The following is a 21,648-nucleotide window of genomic DNA, read 5'->3' as shown; positions in this document are numbered from 1 at the left end:
AAAACTGTAGTCATTTAATCTCATATTGACGTCCGTCACATCTTACCAGTAATAATGTATTTGACACTAGCACAAAATGCCTTTTCATGTAACAAAATGTAATTGAGTCTAACATCTTGCATTGGATCTGTTTGTGGAACTATGGAGTGTACATTTGAAAATGTTGCATGTTAATTTGGGCACAACATATTGCCTATATCAAAATATCGGTAATGTTAAAAAAATTCTACTATGGGCCTATCTTTGCCTATCCTTACACTAACCACCTCATCTATGCCTAACACTAAAATACCCCCTTACTGTGCCTTGCATTAATTTACCCTCTACCTGTCCCTAGCCAAACTCCATTGTTACTATCCCCACAGTAACTGCCGCTAACCCGAGTTTGACTACAAAGTAGCTAATATCTGCCTCTTCCACCACAAACCACTTGCACTACCCAGAATTTGACAACACAGAAGCCAAACTCCACTGCCTATCTCTGGCGCCTCCTCTGCTGACTGCTGCTTGTGGTGCCTCCAGCCCCCAAATTACCATCTGTAGTCTGTAATTATAAAATTTACATTGGCCCAAATTACCTACTCCCAGCTATGAATGTGTATTTCTTCCCATGGATGCTAGTAGCTCGCATTACATTTTTCTGTGTAAAAAAAGTTTCTTTAGTAATTAGTATTCAACAATCGCACAATCTTATTTAAGTCTGATAATTAGTGTTCCTCATCTTTACAGTGAAAATTATTCATTATTTCTAAACTTTGCAATGAATCCTTCTGATTATTTTTAGTTGACTGACGATGAACATGACTTCTCTGACCGAGAGGTGGATGGAGATGAAACAATGGATCTTATTGATCTGCAGTGGCACTCGAAGAACTCAGGTGGCATTCTCTCTCCTCTACCTTCATCAAACCATTCCCTGTCTCTTACTGTCCCAATGAGGAGTGAAAGATCTGGCCGCGATACTCCAGCCAGTGTAGACTCTATACCATTGGAATGGGATCATGACTATGACCTAAGCCGGGATTTAGAAACCGCAGTTGCTCAGGCACTACACTCTGATGATGAAGATGAGCATGACAAGAGCTACTTTCTACAAGGAGCAACCGGTTTATCTGGTAATGTATTTTATCTGCTCTTTATTTAGATTTATGAGAAAAATGGCATATTCACACAGAAGTAAAGTGATATTGACATACTGCTAGTGATTCCTAACTCAAGGCACCTTGCCATACGTTCCTATATCCTGCCATCATTTGCATATGTTGCCTAAGTAATGCATTGCTATGGAGCAAAACCATAACTACAAAGCTTTAGCAAGCGTATGAAATATAGCAACCAGTAAGAAATCCATTGCATCGATTAAGGTTGAGTGAAGAATCATTAGTTGCCAGGTCTACTATAATTTGTGGTTCTTGCATTGCATTTATTAAAAGATAAACCTTTTTGCATGTTTGTTGGTATCTCTAAAATTTAGTAATAATACATCATTGAAAAGGTGATCTTTGGGACACTTCCGACTCAGATTTCCAAGTTGTTTTTTTTACGTCTGTCATTTTCAACATAGTCATGAAACCTATCTTCCTATTCCAGCATACATTTGAATAAGCCGCGTGCTAATCTAGGCGTGGAATTAAATGAAAAAGAAAAACAAAAGGATACCTAAGTATGGATGCTCTTTATTAGTACCACATGAACAAATCTAAATGTATTCTGCTGGAGCAGAAGATATAAATGTGAAAGGTGTCCCAACCTGAGAAATAGCTTTACCAGATTCAGGTCCTCTTCTAGAAACATTTAGTGAAATGGAACTGGTGGATATGGGCAGCATCTTCACTTTTCATTACCTTTGTTTTGTGTTGTTTTAATAAAACTCCAAACTCTACTGTAGGCTTTAATCTGAGCACGAGTTGGTTGACCGGTGCTGTTACAGAAATCCCACTAACACACATAAATGAAAATCAAGTTACAGCTACTTTTGAGACAGGACTGTACATTGAACAACAACAGTGCAGATATTTTTAGAAGAAGTCAAACTGTGTAGTAACTGCTGGACCAGCTATTAGTGGTGTTAACCGTGTGTATCCACCTGAATCCAAAACACGTGCACACCTGCTACATACTTAGCCTTTCCTTTATCTTCACAGATATAATAATTCCTGAGAGCCCTGAAGACTATATTAAACTTACTGAAAGTGTTCTGAAAAAGTCCACTGGTAGGCTAAATGCCAGAATCCCTCCCTGTCACAGCTTCAGATCAAGTCACTGTCACTTTCTATAGATAACATATCACATGCCTTCCCCATTCTGCATGCTTATAACACTGAATATTAACATAACTTTTATAATTAACCCAAAATGAGCATAGCTTGCTAATGATGTTTAGTACTTTAAACTGAGCTTCTACTTTGGAATAACTTTGTTGGTACTCCTAAAAAACAAGAATTCTCAACTATGTCTGAAGTATAAACTGACAAACGTAATTGGCACCCTCTATTGTTAATCAGACTTTGTTTTAGAGTTATGATTCAACAGACTATTTGAAATAATAATGCAAATGAAAATGTCTTGCATGTAAATGATGCACAATCTTTAGAGGCATTCACTGGAAACAAGTGATTCCTGTAGCTCTCAGTGAAACTTCTGCAACTGTGAAGAGATAGTTTTGCCCATTATTCCTTAGCAAACTGCTCCAGCTGTGTCTGGTTTGAGGTGTGACTTCTCTGTAGGTTTTGTTGGTATTTGAATCAGGGCCATTATAGAAATTCAGATTTTTTTTGGGGGGGGCATCATCATGATGTAGGATCCACGGCCTGTGACTGCCAGAAAGGATTTTAGACTGGCCCAGACGGTCAGATTAAATCTCAGTACCTAGGTTTTACTTGAAGTGCCATCAACCTTTCTGAAAATCCTACATACAGATTGACCTTAATGATAAAGGCTTCTTTTGATATGAAGATTGTGGTCCATTAATTCATTTAGGTGCCCATTAATGATACAACCTGACCAGATCTATGTAAAAGAAGAGTAAACCAAGCAAACATACTTTGAATGGCAGTCCCTCATATTATTTAGAAGTGGTAAAATTGTACAGTTAAGATTTTATCGTCAATGGAATACTTTCGTTTTCATCCCATTTAATGGCCAACTCCTTTTGCCTAGACAGTGCAACAAAAATAACATACACACATGGACAAATGTTGCCTTATTTGTTTCATGTTTAGTAGAAGATGGGAGGGACAAGTATTTGGCAGCCTCTAGCATCAAGCATTAGCTATACTCACCTCCCCAGTTACTGTCAGCTCTCTGCTACTCAGTTACTCTGGGCTACAAGCATCAGTCACCGTCCTGTTACTTTTTGTTGCTTGATAAATTATTCTGGGAAATCTCACAGTATTATGAGCTCAACTGGAAATGATTGTTCTGTAGATAAGATGTTTTTGACTTCAGAGTTTGTTTGTTATGTTTATGTAAGTGCAGGGTTCTATAAGAAGAATGCTTAGAGATCGCTAGTGCTGATGGAAAACAATCATCTACAACACATGAGTCAGCGGTGATCCATTGAAAATTCTGAGAAAGTTATTACGTACCATGACAAATATTGTTATGGATTTAAGTGTATTGAATTAGTACATAAACTAAAATGATAAAAGCAGTCAACAAATATCAAATTATGTTTTTATTATCATCCATTATTTAGAAAGCACCAACGCACTTTGGAGCACTGTGCTGTATATTAGGGATGTGGAATACAAATGTAAGTTGAACAATGAAGAAAACATGCTACAGTTGAGGTAGAGGATCTTGCCCCATTAGGCTGATAATATAACAGGAAAGTTAAGCCAGGATACTGAAGTTATGGGATTTATCGGGGCTCGGGGCGTTGAGAGTTTGTTGTCCGTTAGTGACTAGTTAGGGTGTAAAGAAAAATGTAATGCTAAATATATCATGCAAATTCTGAATGATTAAATAAATGTACAGTATGTAATCATGTAAGGAATTGTGTCTAGACTTAGTGTCAGACCTTGTTATTTTGCGTACACTAGCTGGGGGGTGTGGTTTTTGAAAGGTTGTTTATTTCATACAGCATGGTGGCTTAGTGGGTATCACTCTAGCTTTGTAGTGCTGGGTCTCCAGTTTGAATCCCAGCCAGAGCACACTTTGCATAGAGTGTGTATGTTCTCCCCATGTCTGCATGAGTTTCTTTGGGGCACTCCAGTTCCCTTCCACATCCCAAAAATACAGATAAGTTTCCTCCTTAACATGCGTACACACCTTTGATGGATGTTGCCCATTGGGGATCGGGACCCGATCCCTCAGGGCAACATCGCTGGGCCTGGCTTCACAGACGCAAAGTCAACTGTATGGCTGACAATGCTCTCTATTGCTATGCAGAAGGGCAGAGGGACAACGGAGTTGCGCATGCGTGACGTCATGGGGTGGGCAGGAGAGCAGCATGCACAATAGTATCGGCCATCACTTAGGGTGAGTGGATCTGCCAGGTGGATCGCTTGCGGGTTGAAGGCCTCTGTACACATGCCTGATTATTTATTAATTAATTTAATCAAGCATGTGTATAGGGCTTAAATTGGCCCTAGACTATGGTGCTGAAAAGATTGTGAACCCCTTTGTGGGACTGTTAAGTGACACATTGGCGCTGAAGATGTCGCCCCTACTTAACCACTTTTTCCACTGCTACAGTATATCTACGTCATCTGTGACACCCTCCAAGCCACCATGACGTAGATATACTGATTAAGCTTGCAGCCCTACTGTTCACGATCGAGTGCGTTTCAGAGCGCACTCCCAGCACTGTCTGCTGCATTACTAATTGGTGAAAGGGAACATGTTCCCTTGTAGCCAATTAGTCCACCCCCCTCCCATGAACGATCGCTGCAGTAGTTAACTGCAGCAATCCTTCATCTGCCCCCCTCCGTGCACAAATCATAAAAAAAAAACAGCAAGCAGTCTTTCTCACCTTACCTCGTTCCTGCGACTATCCTGAAGCCCGAGCCTCCGATCCCCCCTCTGCAGTCAGCCGCGTATTGCCGGTTACCCGGGTCCCGGCTTGATGACGTATTCAAGCTGGGACCTGGGTTGTCGGCAATATGCAACTGATTGCAGAGTGGGGATTGGAGGATTGGGCTTCAGGATAGTCGCAGGAACGAGGTAAGGTGAGAAGGACTGCTTGCTGGTGAATTTTTTTTAATGATTTGTGCAAGGAGGGGCTGCATGATGGGGGGTGGAGAACATCTGCTATCAATTCTTGGGGGGATATGTTAAGGGGGGTGTTAAACTGACTGGGGGACATCTGGGTAACCGAGGGGAGGGGGGATTTAATAATATGGCTCATCAGGGCACCTGGGGGGGCCATAACTTAATGTTGGGGGCACATTTGGATATAATGGGGGGCCAGCGCTAATCCTGGGGGTACATCTGGCTATAATGGGGTAATTCTGATCCCTGGGACACATCTGGCTGTAAAGGAGGGGCACTATTCCTGGGGGTGCATCTGTCAATCTATTCTAGGGGTGGCAAACACAGGGGAAACATCTTGCTATGCTGAAGCGGGGGGGGGCTGATATTGGGGACAAGTCTGGCTATACTTGGGGGTGATACTGGGGACACATCTGGATTACTATACTGGGACGACATAAACTGGTGGCACAGTTTTTATGTCAATAGCACTTTTTATTTTTAAACAGGAATTGGTCAAAATTGAGAAATAATGCATTTTTTATTTTTTTTCTACTTTTTCCCATTAAAATGCATAGAGAGGAACATTTTACTTGGGACAAAATATCCCCAATGAAAGCTTAGCTTGTCTTGAAAAAAACGATATATAGATCATTTAAGTGGCATGGGTACAGATGAAGTTATTGCTGATTAAAAAGGGACACAGCTAAAGCGTCAAAACTGCTCTGGTCCATTAGGGGAAAACAAGGTCTGGATGCGAAGTGGTTAAATACTAAATAATAATAATAATGCATATTATTTGATTGCCATGACATTGTGTTCATGGCAGTTTTCATGAGATATTTGTTGAAAGATTATTTAAAGCACTAGTTCTGCCTACTGTCCCATTTATAAAGAATATGATAGTAAGTCCACATTTATAAGCAATGCACAGTGGTTTTCACCTGTATTAATAATGACAAATTCAGGAGGGTGAACTAGGGCTTTTAATTGAATAGATTGAGAGAGAGAGAGAGAGAGAGAGAGAGAGAGGGAGAGAGTGTTACATAAAATGGATGAAGGCTTCCAAATGTTAGGGTATATAATATAGCCTCCCTTCCTTTTGCATTCAAAATTTGGAAGGATACCCATCAGACTTGCTCAGCATTGTAACCTTAAGAGCACTATTTTAGCCTGGAGAATAGCCATGTCTGATTTCTTAGTACATGTCTGTCTGGGGTTATTCTCAATACTCACCTAGCTTGCAGCAGAACAGTTTTGCTCCAAGCATGTTAGCAAATTGGGAAAAAATGTGTTTGAATAAAGGCGTATAAAGGCATGCAAACTTCATTGGCCAATGTCACCACTTCCATGTAGTATGAGAGCTTACTTATACAATGGCCTCAATTCACTAAGATCATGCTAGAGATAATAAGGCAAGAGAAAACGTACCTCCACACGTGAGAGAGTTATCTTACCTCTTCATTCCTTAAGTTACCTCTCCTGTAGTTAATTAACCTCCTCTGTAGTTAATTTACCTCCTCTGTAGTTAATTTACCTCCTCTGTAGTTATTTTCACATGCAGCTAATTAACAGCCTGTCTTTAACTCTGGAGTTATTTTAAGGATTGGAGAGTTAATTTAAAGACAGAAGAGTTAACTTTAGGCTTGCCTGAGGTAAAATGTTTCCTGAATACTACATGCCTTATCACCATGGTAACAACTCTAGAAGAGTTATTAAAGACAGGAGATAAGTTTAGTGAATTGAGGCCAATGTGCCCAAAGTACTGTATTAAAAATCTCCTTGACCTCATATTACATTGAAGTGGCAAAATGTATCTGTAAAAAAAAAAAGAATTAACCTCACGTGTTTTGCTAGGAAGGTCATGCTTACGGGATTCCTTGACATGCTGTATACTTTTACATGAAACTGGCAATAAAATTGAATTGTAGGAGGGCAAGGACTGTAGTCTGTGTAAACAAGAGCTGCACACAGTTACCAGTTGGAACACTAGCTATTCACATGTATGATTCAGGATTTTCCTGGAGCTCCACTCTCAGGCTATTAATAGGCACACCCACAGAGAGACAGAGAAATCCAGGAGCAGTACGCTGACTAAAATAGGCACGCTGTACAACAATAATACACAAACAATCTGCAAAATGGTGTCACTTTAAAAGGTAGGACCTGAACATTGTTATTACTTTCCTATATGCGGCTTCCTATATCTGACCCTCATTCTGCTTTAAAGGGAACCTTAACTGGCGAGGAAAAATAAATTCACTTACCTGGGGGCTTTCCCAAGCCTCCTGCAGCCGTCCGGTGCCCGCGCCGGTCCTTCGGTGCCCTCCGGTCTCCCTCCGCCGCTAAGTTTCGTTTTCGGACGACTGCCAGTCGTCCTCGGGCCACTTCCGCATTCCTCGTCGTAAACTGCAGTAAAGCGCGTCCGCATGACGCGTTTGGCGTCATGCACATGACACGTTTGGCGTCATGCGGACGCGCTTTACTGCAGTTTACAACGAGGAATGCGGAAGAGGCCCGAGGACGACTGGCAGTCGTCCGAAAACGAAACTTAGCGGCGGAGGGAGACCGGAGGGCACCGAAGGACCGGCGCGGGCACCGGACGGCTGCAGGAGGCTTGGGAAAGCCCCCAGGTAAGTGAATTAATTTTTCCTCGCCAGTTAAGGTTCCCTTTAAGGCCTTGTAATAAGATACATTTGTGCAAAGAGCAAGCAATCAGATATCCGATTAGATGGCTGATTTCAGTTTGGCTGTTGTCTGCCGCTAAACAACATTGAACTCTGCTCTGCAGTATGAAATGAAGGGGTATATGCAATAAACTGTGTTAATAAGAATTATGAGCGTAAAGTCTTACTGCAGAATACAATACATTACATGCAATGCAGTACACTCTACTCATCACGCAGTAAGACTTAATCCTTGTAATTCTGCTTAACACAGTTTATTGCATACACCCCAAAGACTCTATTGGAGCACCTCAAATTACACATTCTCCTGAGTGTAATTTCTTTAAATGCTGATTTACAGGCAATTTAAAAAAAATGTATTGAATTCATGTACTGTATGTAATCAATAAATAATTATTAAATACATTATCATACAGCTATTACAAGTACCTGTATTTGTTTTCATATCAGCTTTATATAGTCACCTGCATACCTTGCACTGACACTAAAGGAAGAGGGTGGGGAGAGCTACACTGTGAGCCAGTCTTGTATTGTATTAATTCTATCTGTCCAGCACCATGAGGCTAATTATCAGAATGATGACTCAATATCACACATTCCTTCTACACGGTCCAATCAGTATGCAGAGGGCAGGGGCAAACCCAGGATTTTCAAGGGGGGATTCCTGAAAGGTCTCCCTCAGCCACACACAATACAGTATAATAATATGGTAGGACATCATGCTGGGTACACATAATGCACTTTCCCATCTGACTGACAGGATCTGATAATGCGCTTTGAGTTCTATAGGAGAAAAGCGCTTTACAAATGATATTATTGTATTGTATAATTATTTCCTAAATGTCTGATCTGCTCCTGATCGACAACGAGATTGATCAGGAGCAGTTTGGATACAGGTGATAATGAGGACAGTCAACATTGCTAATGAAGGGGAAAATGAAGTATTCACACAGCAGGGCACAGGGCTGTGCTCATACCTGACTCTAAGTTCCCCAGAGCTGCTCCATGCTCTGTACACACGCTGCTGCTCCATCCAAAGTCAGCTGTAGCAAGGAAAGAAAGGTGGCAGTGCTGTGAGCTGCAGGATACCTGCAGATATTCTGGTGTATCAACTTGTGCCTGTCCCCAGACACTGCACCGTCCCTGGTCTGAGGGGGGGGGGGGGATTCTGGGCAGTTGTAATCCCGCCCTGCGTGTGCCTATGGAGGAAGGGGATTAGCTTACAGTTTGTGGCAAGGTTGTTAATGCAGTAAGTACACATGCTGTTCGTGCTCCTTGTGCTGTGTAACTGGCTTATTATGAGTGCAAGAGGGCTTGGCAAACATACACATTTTTTTTGTTTTTATTGTTCTTACTATTGACAATGTCCCCACTGTAGACACATTTTCCTACTTTCTAATTCACGTGTAAGGAGTGATCTCTTTATACAGAGATCACTTTATAGACACTTTTTTGGTAGCATTGGGGGAGGAGATGGAACCTCAGCAACATCTGTACTGCTATTGCTCACTTCCTAATTTTGTGACACCATAGGCTTATATTCTTGGCCTTGGTGTTACAGAGGGTAGGGAGTGTATTCCATTGCAAAGTCTAGAAACAGCAGTAACTATGTGGCATAGGCTTTATCCCTTCCTCCTAATGTTTTGGCTGCAATCAGGTTTTAATGCACACAGTTCTCTTTTTCCCATTCAAATGCATAGAAAACAAAATTGTTTGATGGGAAAGAAATCCCATACAATTAAAGCCTAGTTTGTCTTGAAAAAATGACATGTATTTCATTTAGGTTTCATAAGTATGGATAAAGTTAAGTGCCGATTAAATAGGGACATAGCTAAAATGTCAAAACTGCTCTGGTCCATAAGGAGAAAACAAGGTCTGGATGCGAAGTGATTAACAACAATGGGAGCTATATGTCCTTATTTCCCTCTTATATGTATTTGGTGTAAAAAGCAGGGCTGGTAAGTATTAGACTAAGGAGTCGGAGTCGAGAAGTCGGAGCCATTTTGGGTACCTGAAATTGGAGTTGGAGTCGGAGTTTCATAAACTGAGGAGTCGGAGTTAGAGTCGGATGATTTTTGGACCGACTCCACAGCCCTGGTAAAAAGGACTTTATTGAAAATCCTTCTATACTTAAATTTAATATAGGGGCCGCGTAAATCACTACTAATTCATTCTTACGTGGCACTTTAATATTTATAAAGTAAAGCACATACAATGCTTGCCTAATCATCACTTAACAACACATCTGATAATAACATCCAGTGCTTCTCTTTGCATGCTTGCCAGCTTAGCTGTCATTATGATTTTATCCCACATCTAAAGCTTGACAATTTAGAGCACAGGATTGATGTAGTATTTTTGTTGTTGTCTTAGGGGAGTCGGGTTTATTGGAATCACAGATCCGTCAACTAGACAAAGCTCTGGACACCAGCCGCTTCCACTTACAACAAACAGAGAATGTCATTCGAAGCAGGACACCCACCGGGCCTGAACTAGACTCAAGTTACACAGGCTATGTAAGTATTGACACGGGGGATTCAGCCTGTTATTCTAGATGAATGCCTCTGAAATGTCAGGGTTGCTCATCTGCATCATTAGTGGCTTCCAGACCAACAAAGAATATGTGCTGCAAAACCAGCATTTGAAGCTACAGGTGTGAATGTTCAACAGCTAATAATAATGATCATTTTTTTAATAATCTAGTTTTCATTCTAAACAAAAGGCCAACTACGCTCCAGTTGCTCAGGAGTATTGCAGGCACTATATCTACTTTGGTCACTTATAGAGCTTAGATAAATCCAAGCATGACATTTGTGATTCGGTATAATATACACACAATTATCAACAGTAAATGTTATAAGACAGAAAGTTTTTTACAATTTTAATCACCACAGGTGTGCTGTGTTTCTTGTGGGTATGTCACTTTCTTGCCATTCTGTCACTTTCTTGCCATTCTAACATAGCAGAAGCTATTTGTTAATTTAGTCATCTAAAACCACGTCCACACATCCAATTTAGAAAGGGCAATGATTGGCCAATTTTGCCACTTCAATAAAAACTGTCTAAGATTTGACCTGATTAACATGTATAAATACATCAGAGGGCAATACTTAAAGAGAAACTCCAACCTAGAATTGAGCTTTATCCCAATCAGTTGCTGATACCCCCTTGTACATGAGAAATATAATGATTTTCACAAACAGACCATCAGGGGGCGCTGTATGACTGATTTTGTGCTGAAATCCTTCCCACAAGAAGCTCTGGGACCGCGGTACTCTGAGCAAACTGCCACAATGTAACAATGTTCACAGACAGGAATTAGCTGTTCACAGCTGTCTCTAATAGCCAAAACAGCTAGGAGCAGCTACATAACCTGCCCACAGTAAAAATGATACCATGTAATAAATGTCAGAATGTAAATCGGGGAGAGGAAAGTTTTTACAATGAGCAAACACTGACTAAATCATTTATACATAATTATGGTAAAAAATGAAGCTCTTTTTTTACTACATTATTTTCACTGGAGTTCCTCTTTAAGCTTGGTAGATGAGCTTTGTGAGCCTAGGGTTGTACAAAGGACAAGTTGGCATGATCTGTGTATGAAAGAAAAAAGGTTTTGCCATCTACTGTATTTAGGAAGAGTTTCTTTACAGTAATTGGGGTTAAATGTGGAATATTTTATCACAGTAAGTTGCTATGGAAAATCCCACATCAGCATTTAATGGAGACTTGGATGCTTTCCTTGCATTGAAGGATATCCTTGGTTATAATTACCAGTTAATTCCCAGCAGAGTTGATCCAGGGATTTTATCTGACTGCCACCCGGAGTCAGGAAGGAACTTTTTCCCTTTAAAAATTAGTTGGTCAAGCCTTGTAAAAGTTTGTAAGGGTTTTTGCCTTCCCATAGACCACCTGTGAGGGTGCAGGACAGAAATGTACCTAAGCAATCAAAAGAGAGGAATGGTTCCCTCACTGACTTGTACTCCTCTCCAGCATAACGGTACTGTAATCTATTGTATTTTAATGGTGGAATAAATTGAATTTTTTGCATTGGATGTGCATGCCCATTCTCCTCTCTTTTGATTGCATGTGTGAACTAACTACGGGGCGTCTGCACTCCAAATGCTCCACAGTCACAGTCCTGTGCACTGACTCCTACCCACAACTGCACAGAAATGTACCTAATGTGTTTATTTATATTCAGTTGGTTGAACTTGATGGACAGATGTCTTTTTTCAACCAAACTATGTAACTCTGAAACTAAACAATCTGTTCACTGAATTCAAAATCTGTTGGCCCTCATACTACATAGACATGGTAAAATTGGCCATCTATTGGCCAATCAAATTTGGATGTGTTTATGCCCCCTAAAATAGACATTCATGTTTCTAATTTTAAATTAAGCATGTGATCCATTTAGTTGCCATTGTAAACTTCTGAGCCCATATGTAAGGATGTCCTACCTACATGTTGCTTTATCTAGCATAGTTTATTCATGTTCTTTGCCTCTCATTAGATGAGGCTTCTTGGAGAGTGTCGGGGAAGCATAGACACTGTGAAAAAAGTAAGTGAAAAGCTGAAAGAGGAAGAAGAAAAGCTCTCTGGTTTCATTAATTTGAACAGTACTGAGACACAATCTGCTGGTAAGTAATTCCTACATTTTACTGGTTCTCATAAATGCTGATAGTGTGGAAGAGACGCCACAACAACAAATTGAAGAATGTACTAAAATGATCCAGGATACTCAATTATCAGTTAATTATCCTGGTTGCAGCATCAGAAACACTTCCTATATCTTTTTATTGATTTATATTGGTACACCATTCCAAGTGGTGTGTAGCCTAGGATATGATGTCACGAAGCTTTCTCCTCCCAGTTCATTCTGGGAGACCAGTTGTTGTCTCTTCTTACCTTAAAACACAACAAAAAAAGTATTTAGTGAGGCACTTTGCAAGCAGTAAAGATGTCACCACCTGTGATACATTTAAAGTGTACCCGGGCCGAAGCTCAGATACACAAAATCAGATACTTACCTAAAGAGAGGGAAGCCTCAGGATCTTATTGAGGCTTCCCTCACTCTTCCTGGGTCCTCCGTTGCTAAGCGTGCCCCACCCCCCGGAAAATGGGGGGCCACCGCAGCTCTTCTGCATGGTTCAAGTGCACGCAATAGCCGACTGAGTCCGCGCATCTGCAGTAGTACGGAGCCGTTGGCTCCATGCTACTATGCATGCGTGGGTGAGCGACCATTGCGCACACATAAACCAGGAGGAGGAGCTGTGCGGCCCCGATGTGAAGGGGGGCCGCGCTTAGTGACAGGGGGGCTTGTTTAAACCAAGGGAAGCCTCATTAGGCTTCCCTCTCTAAATGGTAAGCCGCAGATTTGGGACTTTTAAGACATTTAAGAATGTAAATCAGAGTGAGGAAAGATTTTACAGAAGGCAAAGACTAAGTAATTTGTTGTAAAAAAAAAATAAGCAATGTAGTTCATTATATTCAGTAAAGTTTCTCTTTAATGTTCTTGTATATATATGCTTGGAACGTGTAATTCTGATTGCGACTTAAAGTTGCTGCAACCAAGAGAAGTAATAGACAGTGCTCAGAGCTCCAAATATTTTTAATTAGCAACATAGATTGTTTGAATGCATTAAATAATGGGTGTTTATTCTTGCACAGCACACAATTACAAGTCTTTATTCCAAATATAGATGCTTAAAGAGACTCTGTAACAAAATTTTCAGCCTTATTTCTTCTATCCTATAAGTTCCTATACCTGTTCTAATGTGGTCTGCCTTTCCTAGTTGCACAGTGGCTGTATTATCTCTGTTATATAATCTAATCTTCTTTCCTCTGACGGCTTTGTCGGGCTCAGGCACTCGGACAGGAATGTGCTGCTCTCCTTGTGATAGGATAGAAGCTATACACACCCTCTCCACGCCCCCTACAGGCTCTGTGTGAGTCACAGACTGAGCTCTTCTCAGCCTATCACACTCTGGTTAGCAGCCATGTTTTTTGTTTGTAAACACTGCCTAAAACTGGCAATTACAAGCCAGGATCACAGCAGGGAGTGGCAGAAACAGCACAGAGGAGCCTAGGAGAAAATAAGGAATAGAATGGTATGCTTTTTATTGTAAGAATTTTAGAGTACAGATTCTCTTTAAGAAACTTAAACTTTTTCACTGCTCTGTATTCCGTGTTTTTATTTTTTTTTTAGCCAGATAAATGTGTCCAGTTCCCAGCAACAGCAGTGAATTTTCCCCTTACAGTAAACACTGAGGCTTAACCCTTTCAGTGCTCCGTGGAAAGTGAAACCAAGTTAAAACTTCTGTTTTTTTAGGATTACAATAAATTGTAATGAAGACTTTGTTTTTTTCCATAAAGGTTAACGTGCTCTGGCTAATCTTTTAGAGCATAGATGAAGTTGTGAGTTTTGTTCCACTTTAATACTATATTAAAATATATAAAATACCAAATACAGAGATAAAATACCTGATACAGGAGGACTGCCCCTTTAATGTAATGAAAGCTACAATGAAGTCTTCAGTTTTACATGTATTATTTTCTTGATGTCATTGCTATTCAAGGTGTTATTGAGCGCTGGGAATTAATCCATGCACAAGCTCTTAATAAGGAACTCAGGATGAAACAAAAGCTACAGCAGTGGCAGCAGTTTATGTCAGATCTGAGCAATATATGGGATTGGCTGGAAGAAACAGAGGAGGAGCTTGAGCAGCTTCGTCGGCTGGATGTTAGCACTGACATCCAAACCATTGAACAAAGAATCAAAAAGCTAAAGGTAAATTATTTACCCAGACTTAAATATTGAGTACTTATTGGTCACTGCTACAGTTTATTGCCTTCAGATAACTCTGCAAAATCATCACTGATGTTTTCTATTCAATTTTAATGTATTTTTGTCACTTATATAGACCATATTGTGTTTCCATTGCAATTTTCTGTTAAATGGATGTAGATGGATGTTCTGGGATTCTGAGCTCTGGTCAAGAAGTGTTCTGTATTATTCTGGCAGAAAAAGATGTTGAAGATGTGAGACTTCTAGCAAATATTATATAATGATAGGGAATTTGAGCATCCACCTATTTGGCAAAAGGCACAAACTTTGTATCGGTTGCCATTATCTTCTATGATGCTTATGACCCTGTTTTTTATTGAGGATTCTTTACCCCTCATTTGTCAAAAAAAGAGACAGCTGCCCCTATTGTAAAGAGGTAAACCCAACAATGTCTGACTCTAGATTACTCATGGAATAACGATAGCACTGATGCATGTGTATGCTGTGAATTGTGCAATCCTTTTACTAGAGGAAGTTATTTATACAAAACATTGTTCATACTAGAAAGCAATGCGTAGCCCTAATGTTTTCTTTTTTTCAGAGGGTATGCAAACCAATTTGATTTTACGCAAACTCTTTATTGTTGTGTGTTTTTTCTTCTATAGCCCATTGCTCAGGGCAGTACATGGAAGGAATCAAGCACAAGTCTTGCATCCAATATGTTATGTTTGTGAGCAGTGTCATATATGCAAGACAAGAAGGGATCAACGGGAACATCTCCGAATATACAAATTTCCACTGACCCAAGAAGAAAAAACATGTCAGCTAATGAAAGATGTTATGTCATGTTATGTAATGACTTCATTTTGATAGCATGACTTTCATTTCCTGGGTCAGTGGAGATCTGCTGGAACAAAAATGTTTCACTAATCCCTGAAGACAACAGGCCAGTCCTTGGAGCACAGTTATGAAGCTTCAATCTTGCTTCCCACTGTACATTTTCAGAACACACCCTGGCAGGTATGGTCTCCTGGCTGTGGGAGTCACCAAGGTTAGATAGAAGGAGATATAAAGGTGGAAGGGCCCCTTTAAAGTTTTGCTGGGGGCCCCCATTCTTTTTAGTTACACCCCTGTCTAGGAGAATCTGAAAATAGACCTTCTACAGGTCATCCTCTATGATATTTACACATTTGCATGCCAGCTAGAATTATTTACATTTCATTGACCATGTCTACTGGCCATATGGACGGGTTCATGAAGAAAAAAGGGACAAACACAGAGGCAATTAGGGAAAAGGCAGAGAAGATGTATTGCAAATAACAGATGAAAAAGTAAAAGTCTCTTTATGGAAGCTTGAAGGTGAACATACAAATTGTTAAAGGAGCTTAACAGGCACCTTTTATCTTGCCTACCATCTATATATAACTAATACAAACATAAGTGGCACTTCTTAAATGTATTTTCTTCCTTGACTTCTTGAAAGCTATAGGACTACTTTTAATAAAGAACTTTTTCCATTTGCCTATTTCAGGAGCTGCAGAAAGCTGTTGACAGCCGAAAAGCTATTGTCCTGTCCATTAATTTGTGCAGCTCAGAGTTCACTCAGGCAGACACTCAAGAGAGTAAGGAGCTACAAGAGCGCCTGAGCCAAATGAACCTGAGATGGGACCGTGTAGGCAGCACATTAGAGGACTGGCGGTGTTCACTACAAGATGCTTTAATGCAGTGCCAGGTTTGTAACACACTGAAGTATCTGGTTTACAGCCAGTCTGCTCCATGCTGCATGCACACAATCCATACTACATATATATATCACCTCAAATGTGTTTTATGTACGTACATAAATACAACCAGTAGAGTGTTGGCAATGAAGAGCTGTGTATCTTTGCTTTCTGTTCATGCAGGTGCATTGTGTCTGTATACCACAGCTTGCTCTTTCACAGATATTAACCACTTGACCCTATCTGGACGGATATATCCGTCCAGATAGACTGTGCTGCTCCTGCAATGTGGTGCGCGCGATCGGGCACGCTCCTGCTACCTGCCGCTAGCCTCCCGATCAGTGAATGGGAATATAATTCCCATTCACCGATCTAAGCCCCCCGGAGAAATACTGGCGCTTTCTAAGCAGAGAGCGCGGTATTTGTGCCCAGGAAAAAAAAATTGCAGCTTCCTAATAGTTCCTGGCAGCGTGATCGTACGCTCCAGGAACTTTTTTGAAATAGTAAACTGCACCCACATACATTTTTTAAATAAAGAATTACATTATATTACACCTAAAAATAGCTGTTTACCTCCCAAACTAAAATCACCCACATACATTTTTTAATTAAAAAATAAATTAAAAAAATTACAATTAAAAAAAAAAAACTACATAAATAGTTACCTAAGGGTCTAAACTTTTTAAATATACATGTTAAGAGAGCATCTTATTTATTTATTTTTTAAATAATAAGCTTGTAAATAGTAATGAACGCAAATTGAAAAAAATGCACCTTTATTTCTAAATAAAATATTGGCGCCATAAATTGTGATAGGGACATAATTTAAAAGGCGTAATAAGCGGGACAAATACGCAAATAAAATACATGGGTTTTAATTACGGTAGCATGTATTCATTTTAAACTACAATGGCCAAAAACTGAGAAATAATTATTTTTTTCCATTTCTTTCTTAATCTTCCTGTTAAAATGGATTTAGAAATAAATAATTCTTAGCGAAATGTACTACCTAAAGAAAGCCTAATTAGTGGCAGAAAAAACAAGATATAGATCAATTAATTGTGATTAGTAGCGATAAAGTTATTGGCGAATGAATGGGAGGTGAACGTTGCTCGGATGCATGAGATTTTCCACGCTGTAGGCTGAAGTGGTTAAGAAATGGTATTGAGCTAAGGGTTACAAGCTGTTCAAGAACACTTTGCTAAACTGTGTTCAGCAGTCTTTATTCTGCCCATATTTCTCATCTTTTTGGTGAATTCAGCTAATCTCGGCTAATCTGGTTTCACCTGAATTTACCTGACCACATCACATTATTCTTCTCAGATGTTACCTTTAATACCTTTTTATATAGTACTGACCTTTTTCACAGAGCTTTACATTAATATCCGTTGTTAATTGATATCTGTGAATGCCCCTACTCTGTACTAAGGAATTAGTTTTTTTGTGGAACTCGAGATTTACCTACCAGCATACTGTTGGGCTGTGGGAGAAAACCTTTGCACACAGAGGAAATTATGCTAACCTAGTGGAGAACATACAAAATCTATGCAGTTAGTGCCCACACTGGAATGGGAGCCACTGCCTCTACCCCTGCGGGGCCACTGCTAACCACTTAAAGCATACCTGAAGTGACATGTAACATGATGAGTTAAACATGTACACATGTGGTGCTAGCCCTACTAACAAATTATCTAAAGTCCCTTTCTATTTTCCAGTGCATGAACAGTTAAAAAGCTTTGGCTTGTTATCTATGCAAATGAGCGCGTATGTGCTTGAAATCAGTCCTGTTTAAAAAGAAGCTGTCAGTGAGAGGAAAGGTAAAGAGTTTTTGCTGAAGGAAAGTTTCAGGCCGGTTGCACACTATGGCGGTGCTATCATCCATCATCAGCTGGTCAAAAGCACCTCAACAGCCTCCGAAATATATACATATTGTAGCTGTGGTGCAACTGTTAAAAAAAATAATGTAGAAACGAATATGGGACTTTTTATTTACATCCGGAAATCGCAGAAGCTGCAGTGCATTACCCTATGGCGCCTGGAGCACTTCCGTCATATCGCGTCACACCGCAGGTACTGTGGGCTGTCTCATAGAGACTGTGGCAGGGGAGTGGTGGGGGAGAGTACCGCAACGCAACACCAAATGTGTGACAGGGGCCTAAAAGGTCATTATGTCTGCTCTTTTTTTTTTTGCTCAAAAGGCAAAGTGTAGATTCTAAACTGCACCTGTGACTGTCTATTGCAATTTTAAAAATGAAGCTATAAAACTGAAAATAAAGCTATAAAACTGAAAATACATATACTACTAAAATAAATAATAAATATACTACTGATGTTCTATTTCTCATCTATACTACACATACAATGCATTATCTCATAAGTTTATTTTCACTTCAGGTTCACTTCGTTTAATTTATTTGTATGAAAGCTGCCATTTCAGGTCTCCTCCTAATTAATCCAGTTGGCCTGGATGTGGTGGCAATCTTTTCACCTAAAGGAAACGGTGTTAGCTAAAGTTTTGATACTTACCCAGGGCTTCCTCTAGCTTCATAAGTGTGAGTCCCTTGCCGTCCTGCTGTCTGCCATTCAGCTGCAATCAGCCCCCGTAACTGGCTCAGTCGCATCAGTAGGTGCCTTCTGCGCATGCGCGGATCCACGGTCTGCTGTTCAGCCACAATCAGCCCCAGTAACTGGCTCAGTTGCGTCAGTCGGTGCCTCCTGCACATGTGCGGACCTCCCTCGCATGCGTAAAAGCCACCGATTGAGGCCACTGAGCCATTTACCGGGGGTGATTGTGGCTGAAAGGCAGACTGCGGGAGGACGGCACGGGATTCGCACATGCTTATGGGGCTGGAGAAAGCCCCAGTTAAGTATCAAACTTCTAGCTAACGCTGTCTCTGATACAATTTAATTTTTTTTTTTGCATACAGCTAATGTTAGCACAGGACAAAACTGAAGTCAAAACACTTGATCAGTATACTCCTTCTGGGTCAGTGACTCAAAAAGAATTAAGGCCAGAGGAGGTATTGCTTATCCTGGACACATTTGGCTCCCCTACAAAAATCTTAAATAATTTGACTACAGTGGTTTTTCAAATTGGCTATTTTATGTAATTAGTATTGCACCTAACTACAGTTGTGCTGTCAGTCATTCAGTCTCCTTAAATGCAGAAATGTCACCCTGACAGGGGCATTTTCTAGGTTACTGGGAGATCCGGGGCACCCCTAGGCACCAAGAGGGAACGAATGTGCGGCGCGCTCAGCTTTGCTGAGCTGGGGCTTTACTAGGCTTTGCTTGGCTGTATGCTTTGCTGGGCTGGGACCAGGAAGCTTTGCTAGGCTGGGGGGGGGGGGGTTAGCTTTGCTGAGGGCTCTGCTTTGCTGGGCTGGGGCCCTGGGGCTTTGCTTGGCTGTAGATAGGTAGCTTCCCCCAGCATATGTTAGATAGGCAGCTTCCCCCAGTGTAGGTTAGATAGGCAGCTTCCCCCAGTATAGGTTAGATAGGCAGCTTCCCCCAGTATAGATGATATAGGCAGCTTCCCCCAGTATAGGTTATATAAGTAGGTTCCCCCAGCGTAGGTTAGATAGGCAGCTTCCACCAGTATAGATTAGAAAGCAGCTTCCCCCAGTATAGGTTAGATAGGCAGCTTCCCCCAGTATAGATTATATAGGCAGCTTCCCCAGTATAGATTATATAGGAAGCTTCCCCAGTATAGATTATATAGGCAGCTTACCCCAGTATAGATTATATAGGCAGCTTCCCCCAGTATAGGTTAGATAGACAGCTTCTCCCAGTATAGATTATATAGTCAGCTTCCCCCAGTATAGATTAGATAGGCAGCTTCCCCCAGTATAGATTAGATAGGCAGCTTCCACCAGTATAGATTAGAAAGCAGCTTCCCCCAGTATAGGTTAGATAGGCAGCTTCCCCCAGTATAGATGATATAGGCAGCTTCCCCCAGTATAGGTTATATAAGTAGGTTCCCCCAGCGTAGGTTAGATAGGCAGCTTCCACCAGTATAGATTAGAAAGCAGCTTCCCCCAGTATAGGTTAGATAGGCATCTTCCCCCAGCATAGATTATATAGGCAGCTTCCCCCAGTGTAGGTTAGATAGGCAGCTTCCCCCAATATAGATTATATAGGCAGCTTCCCCAGTGTAGGTTAGATAGGTAGGTTTCCCCAGTATAGGTTAGATAGGCAGCTTCCCACAATGAAGGTTAACTAGGCAGCTTCCCCCAGTGTAGGTTAGATAGGCAGCTTCCCCAGTATAGATTATATAGGCAGCTTGCCCCAGAGTAGGTTAGATAGGTAGGTTTCCCCACTATAGGTTAGATAGGCAGCTTCCCCCAGTGTATGTTAGATAGGCAGCTTCCCCCAGTATAGATTATATAGGCATCTTGCCCCAGTGTAGGTTAGATAGGCAGCTTCCCCCAGTATAGATTATATAGGCAGCTTCCCCAGGATAGATTATATAGGCAGCTTCCCCCAGTATAGGTTAGATAGGCAGCTTTCCCCAGTATAGATTATATAGGCAGCTTCCCCAGTATAGATTATATAGGAAGCTTCCCCAGTATAGATTATATAGGCAGCTTACCCCAGTATAGATTATATAGGCAGCTTCCCCCAGTATAGGTTAGATAGACAGCTTCTCCCAGTATAGATTATATAGTCAGCTTCCCCCAGTATAGATTAGATAGGCAGCTTCCACCAGTATAGATTAGAAAGCAGCGTCCCCCAGTATAGGTTAGATAGGCAGCTTCCCCCAGTATAGATGATATAGGCAGCTTCCCCCAGTATAGATGATATAGGCAGCTTCCCCCAGTATAGGTTATATAAATAGGTTCCCCCAGCGTAGGTTAGATAGGTAGGTTCCCCCAGTATAGGTTAGATAGGTAGGTTTCCCCAGCGTAGATTATATAGGTAGGTTCCCCCAGCGTAGGTTAGATAGGTAGGTTCCCCCAGCGTAGGTTAGATAGGTAGGTTCCCCCAGTATAGGTTATATAGGTACATTTATAAAAAACAATGCTGCGCTGCCCGAAAAACAATAAAAACACCACCAGAAAAAAGAACCTTAAAAGTCAATAATTAAAGTCCAGAGAATACTGTTGGGTCCAATGCACTTAGTTCACGAACAGCCGTCCGCGTTGTCCCGCTCTGCCGGCTCCCGCACCTCCCCGGACTTTGCATTGGACCAATGAGACTTGCCGTTATGACATGTTAATCCTTCCTAATTGGAGCTTGTAAGTTACTGGAGTGCGCG

General features: G+C 40.9%; 1 protein-coding gene across 16 annotated transcripts in view; it reads left to right on the top strand.

The window, feature by feature from the left end:
• Positions 1-21,648, top strand: part of SYNE1 (spectrin repeat containing nuclear envelope protein 1) — a 707,535-nt gene that overhangs the window by 653,462 nt on the left and 32,425 nt on the right. For 15 of the 16 annotated variants that reach the window (XM_068232018.1, XM_068232014.1, XM_068232012.1 and 12 more), the window contains 5 exons: positions 785-1,115; positions 10,254-10,396; positions 12,397-12,523; positions 14,462-14,673; positions 16,202-16,402. In XM_068232018.1, the coding sequence (XP_068088119.1) occupies positions 785-1,115; positions 10,254-10,396; positions 12,397-12,523; positions 14,462-14,673; positions 16,202-16,402 (1,014 nt within the window). Of the gene's footprint in view, positions 1-784; positions 1,116-2,144; positions 2,214-10,253; positions 10,397-12,396; positions 12,524-14,461; positions 14,674-16,201; positions 16,403-21,648 lie in introns of all 16 variants that reach the window. The other variant, XM_068232025.1, reaches the window with a different exon arrangement.

Source organism: Hyperolius riggenbachi, chromosome 4, assembly GCF_040937935.1.
Source record: "Hyperolius riggenbachi isolate aHypRig1 chromosome 4, aHypRig1.pri, whole genome shotgun sequence".
Classification (NCBI taxonomy): domain Eukaryota; kingdom Metazoa; phylum Chordata; class Amphibia; order Anura; family Hyperoliidae; genus Hyperolius; species Hyperolius riggenbachi.
The sequence above is the reverse complement of the archived record's forward strand: the minus strand, read 5'-3'. Positions and strand labels throughout refer to the sequence as shown.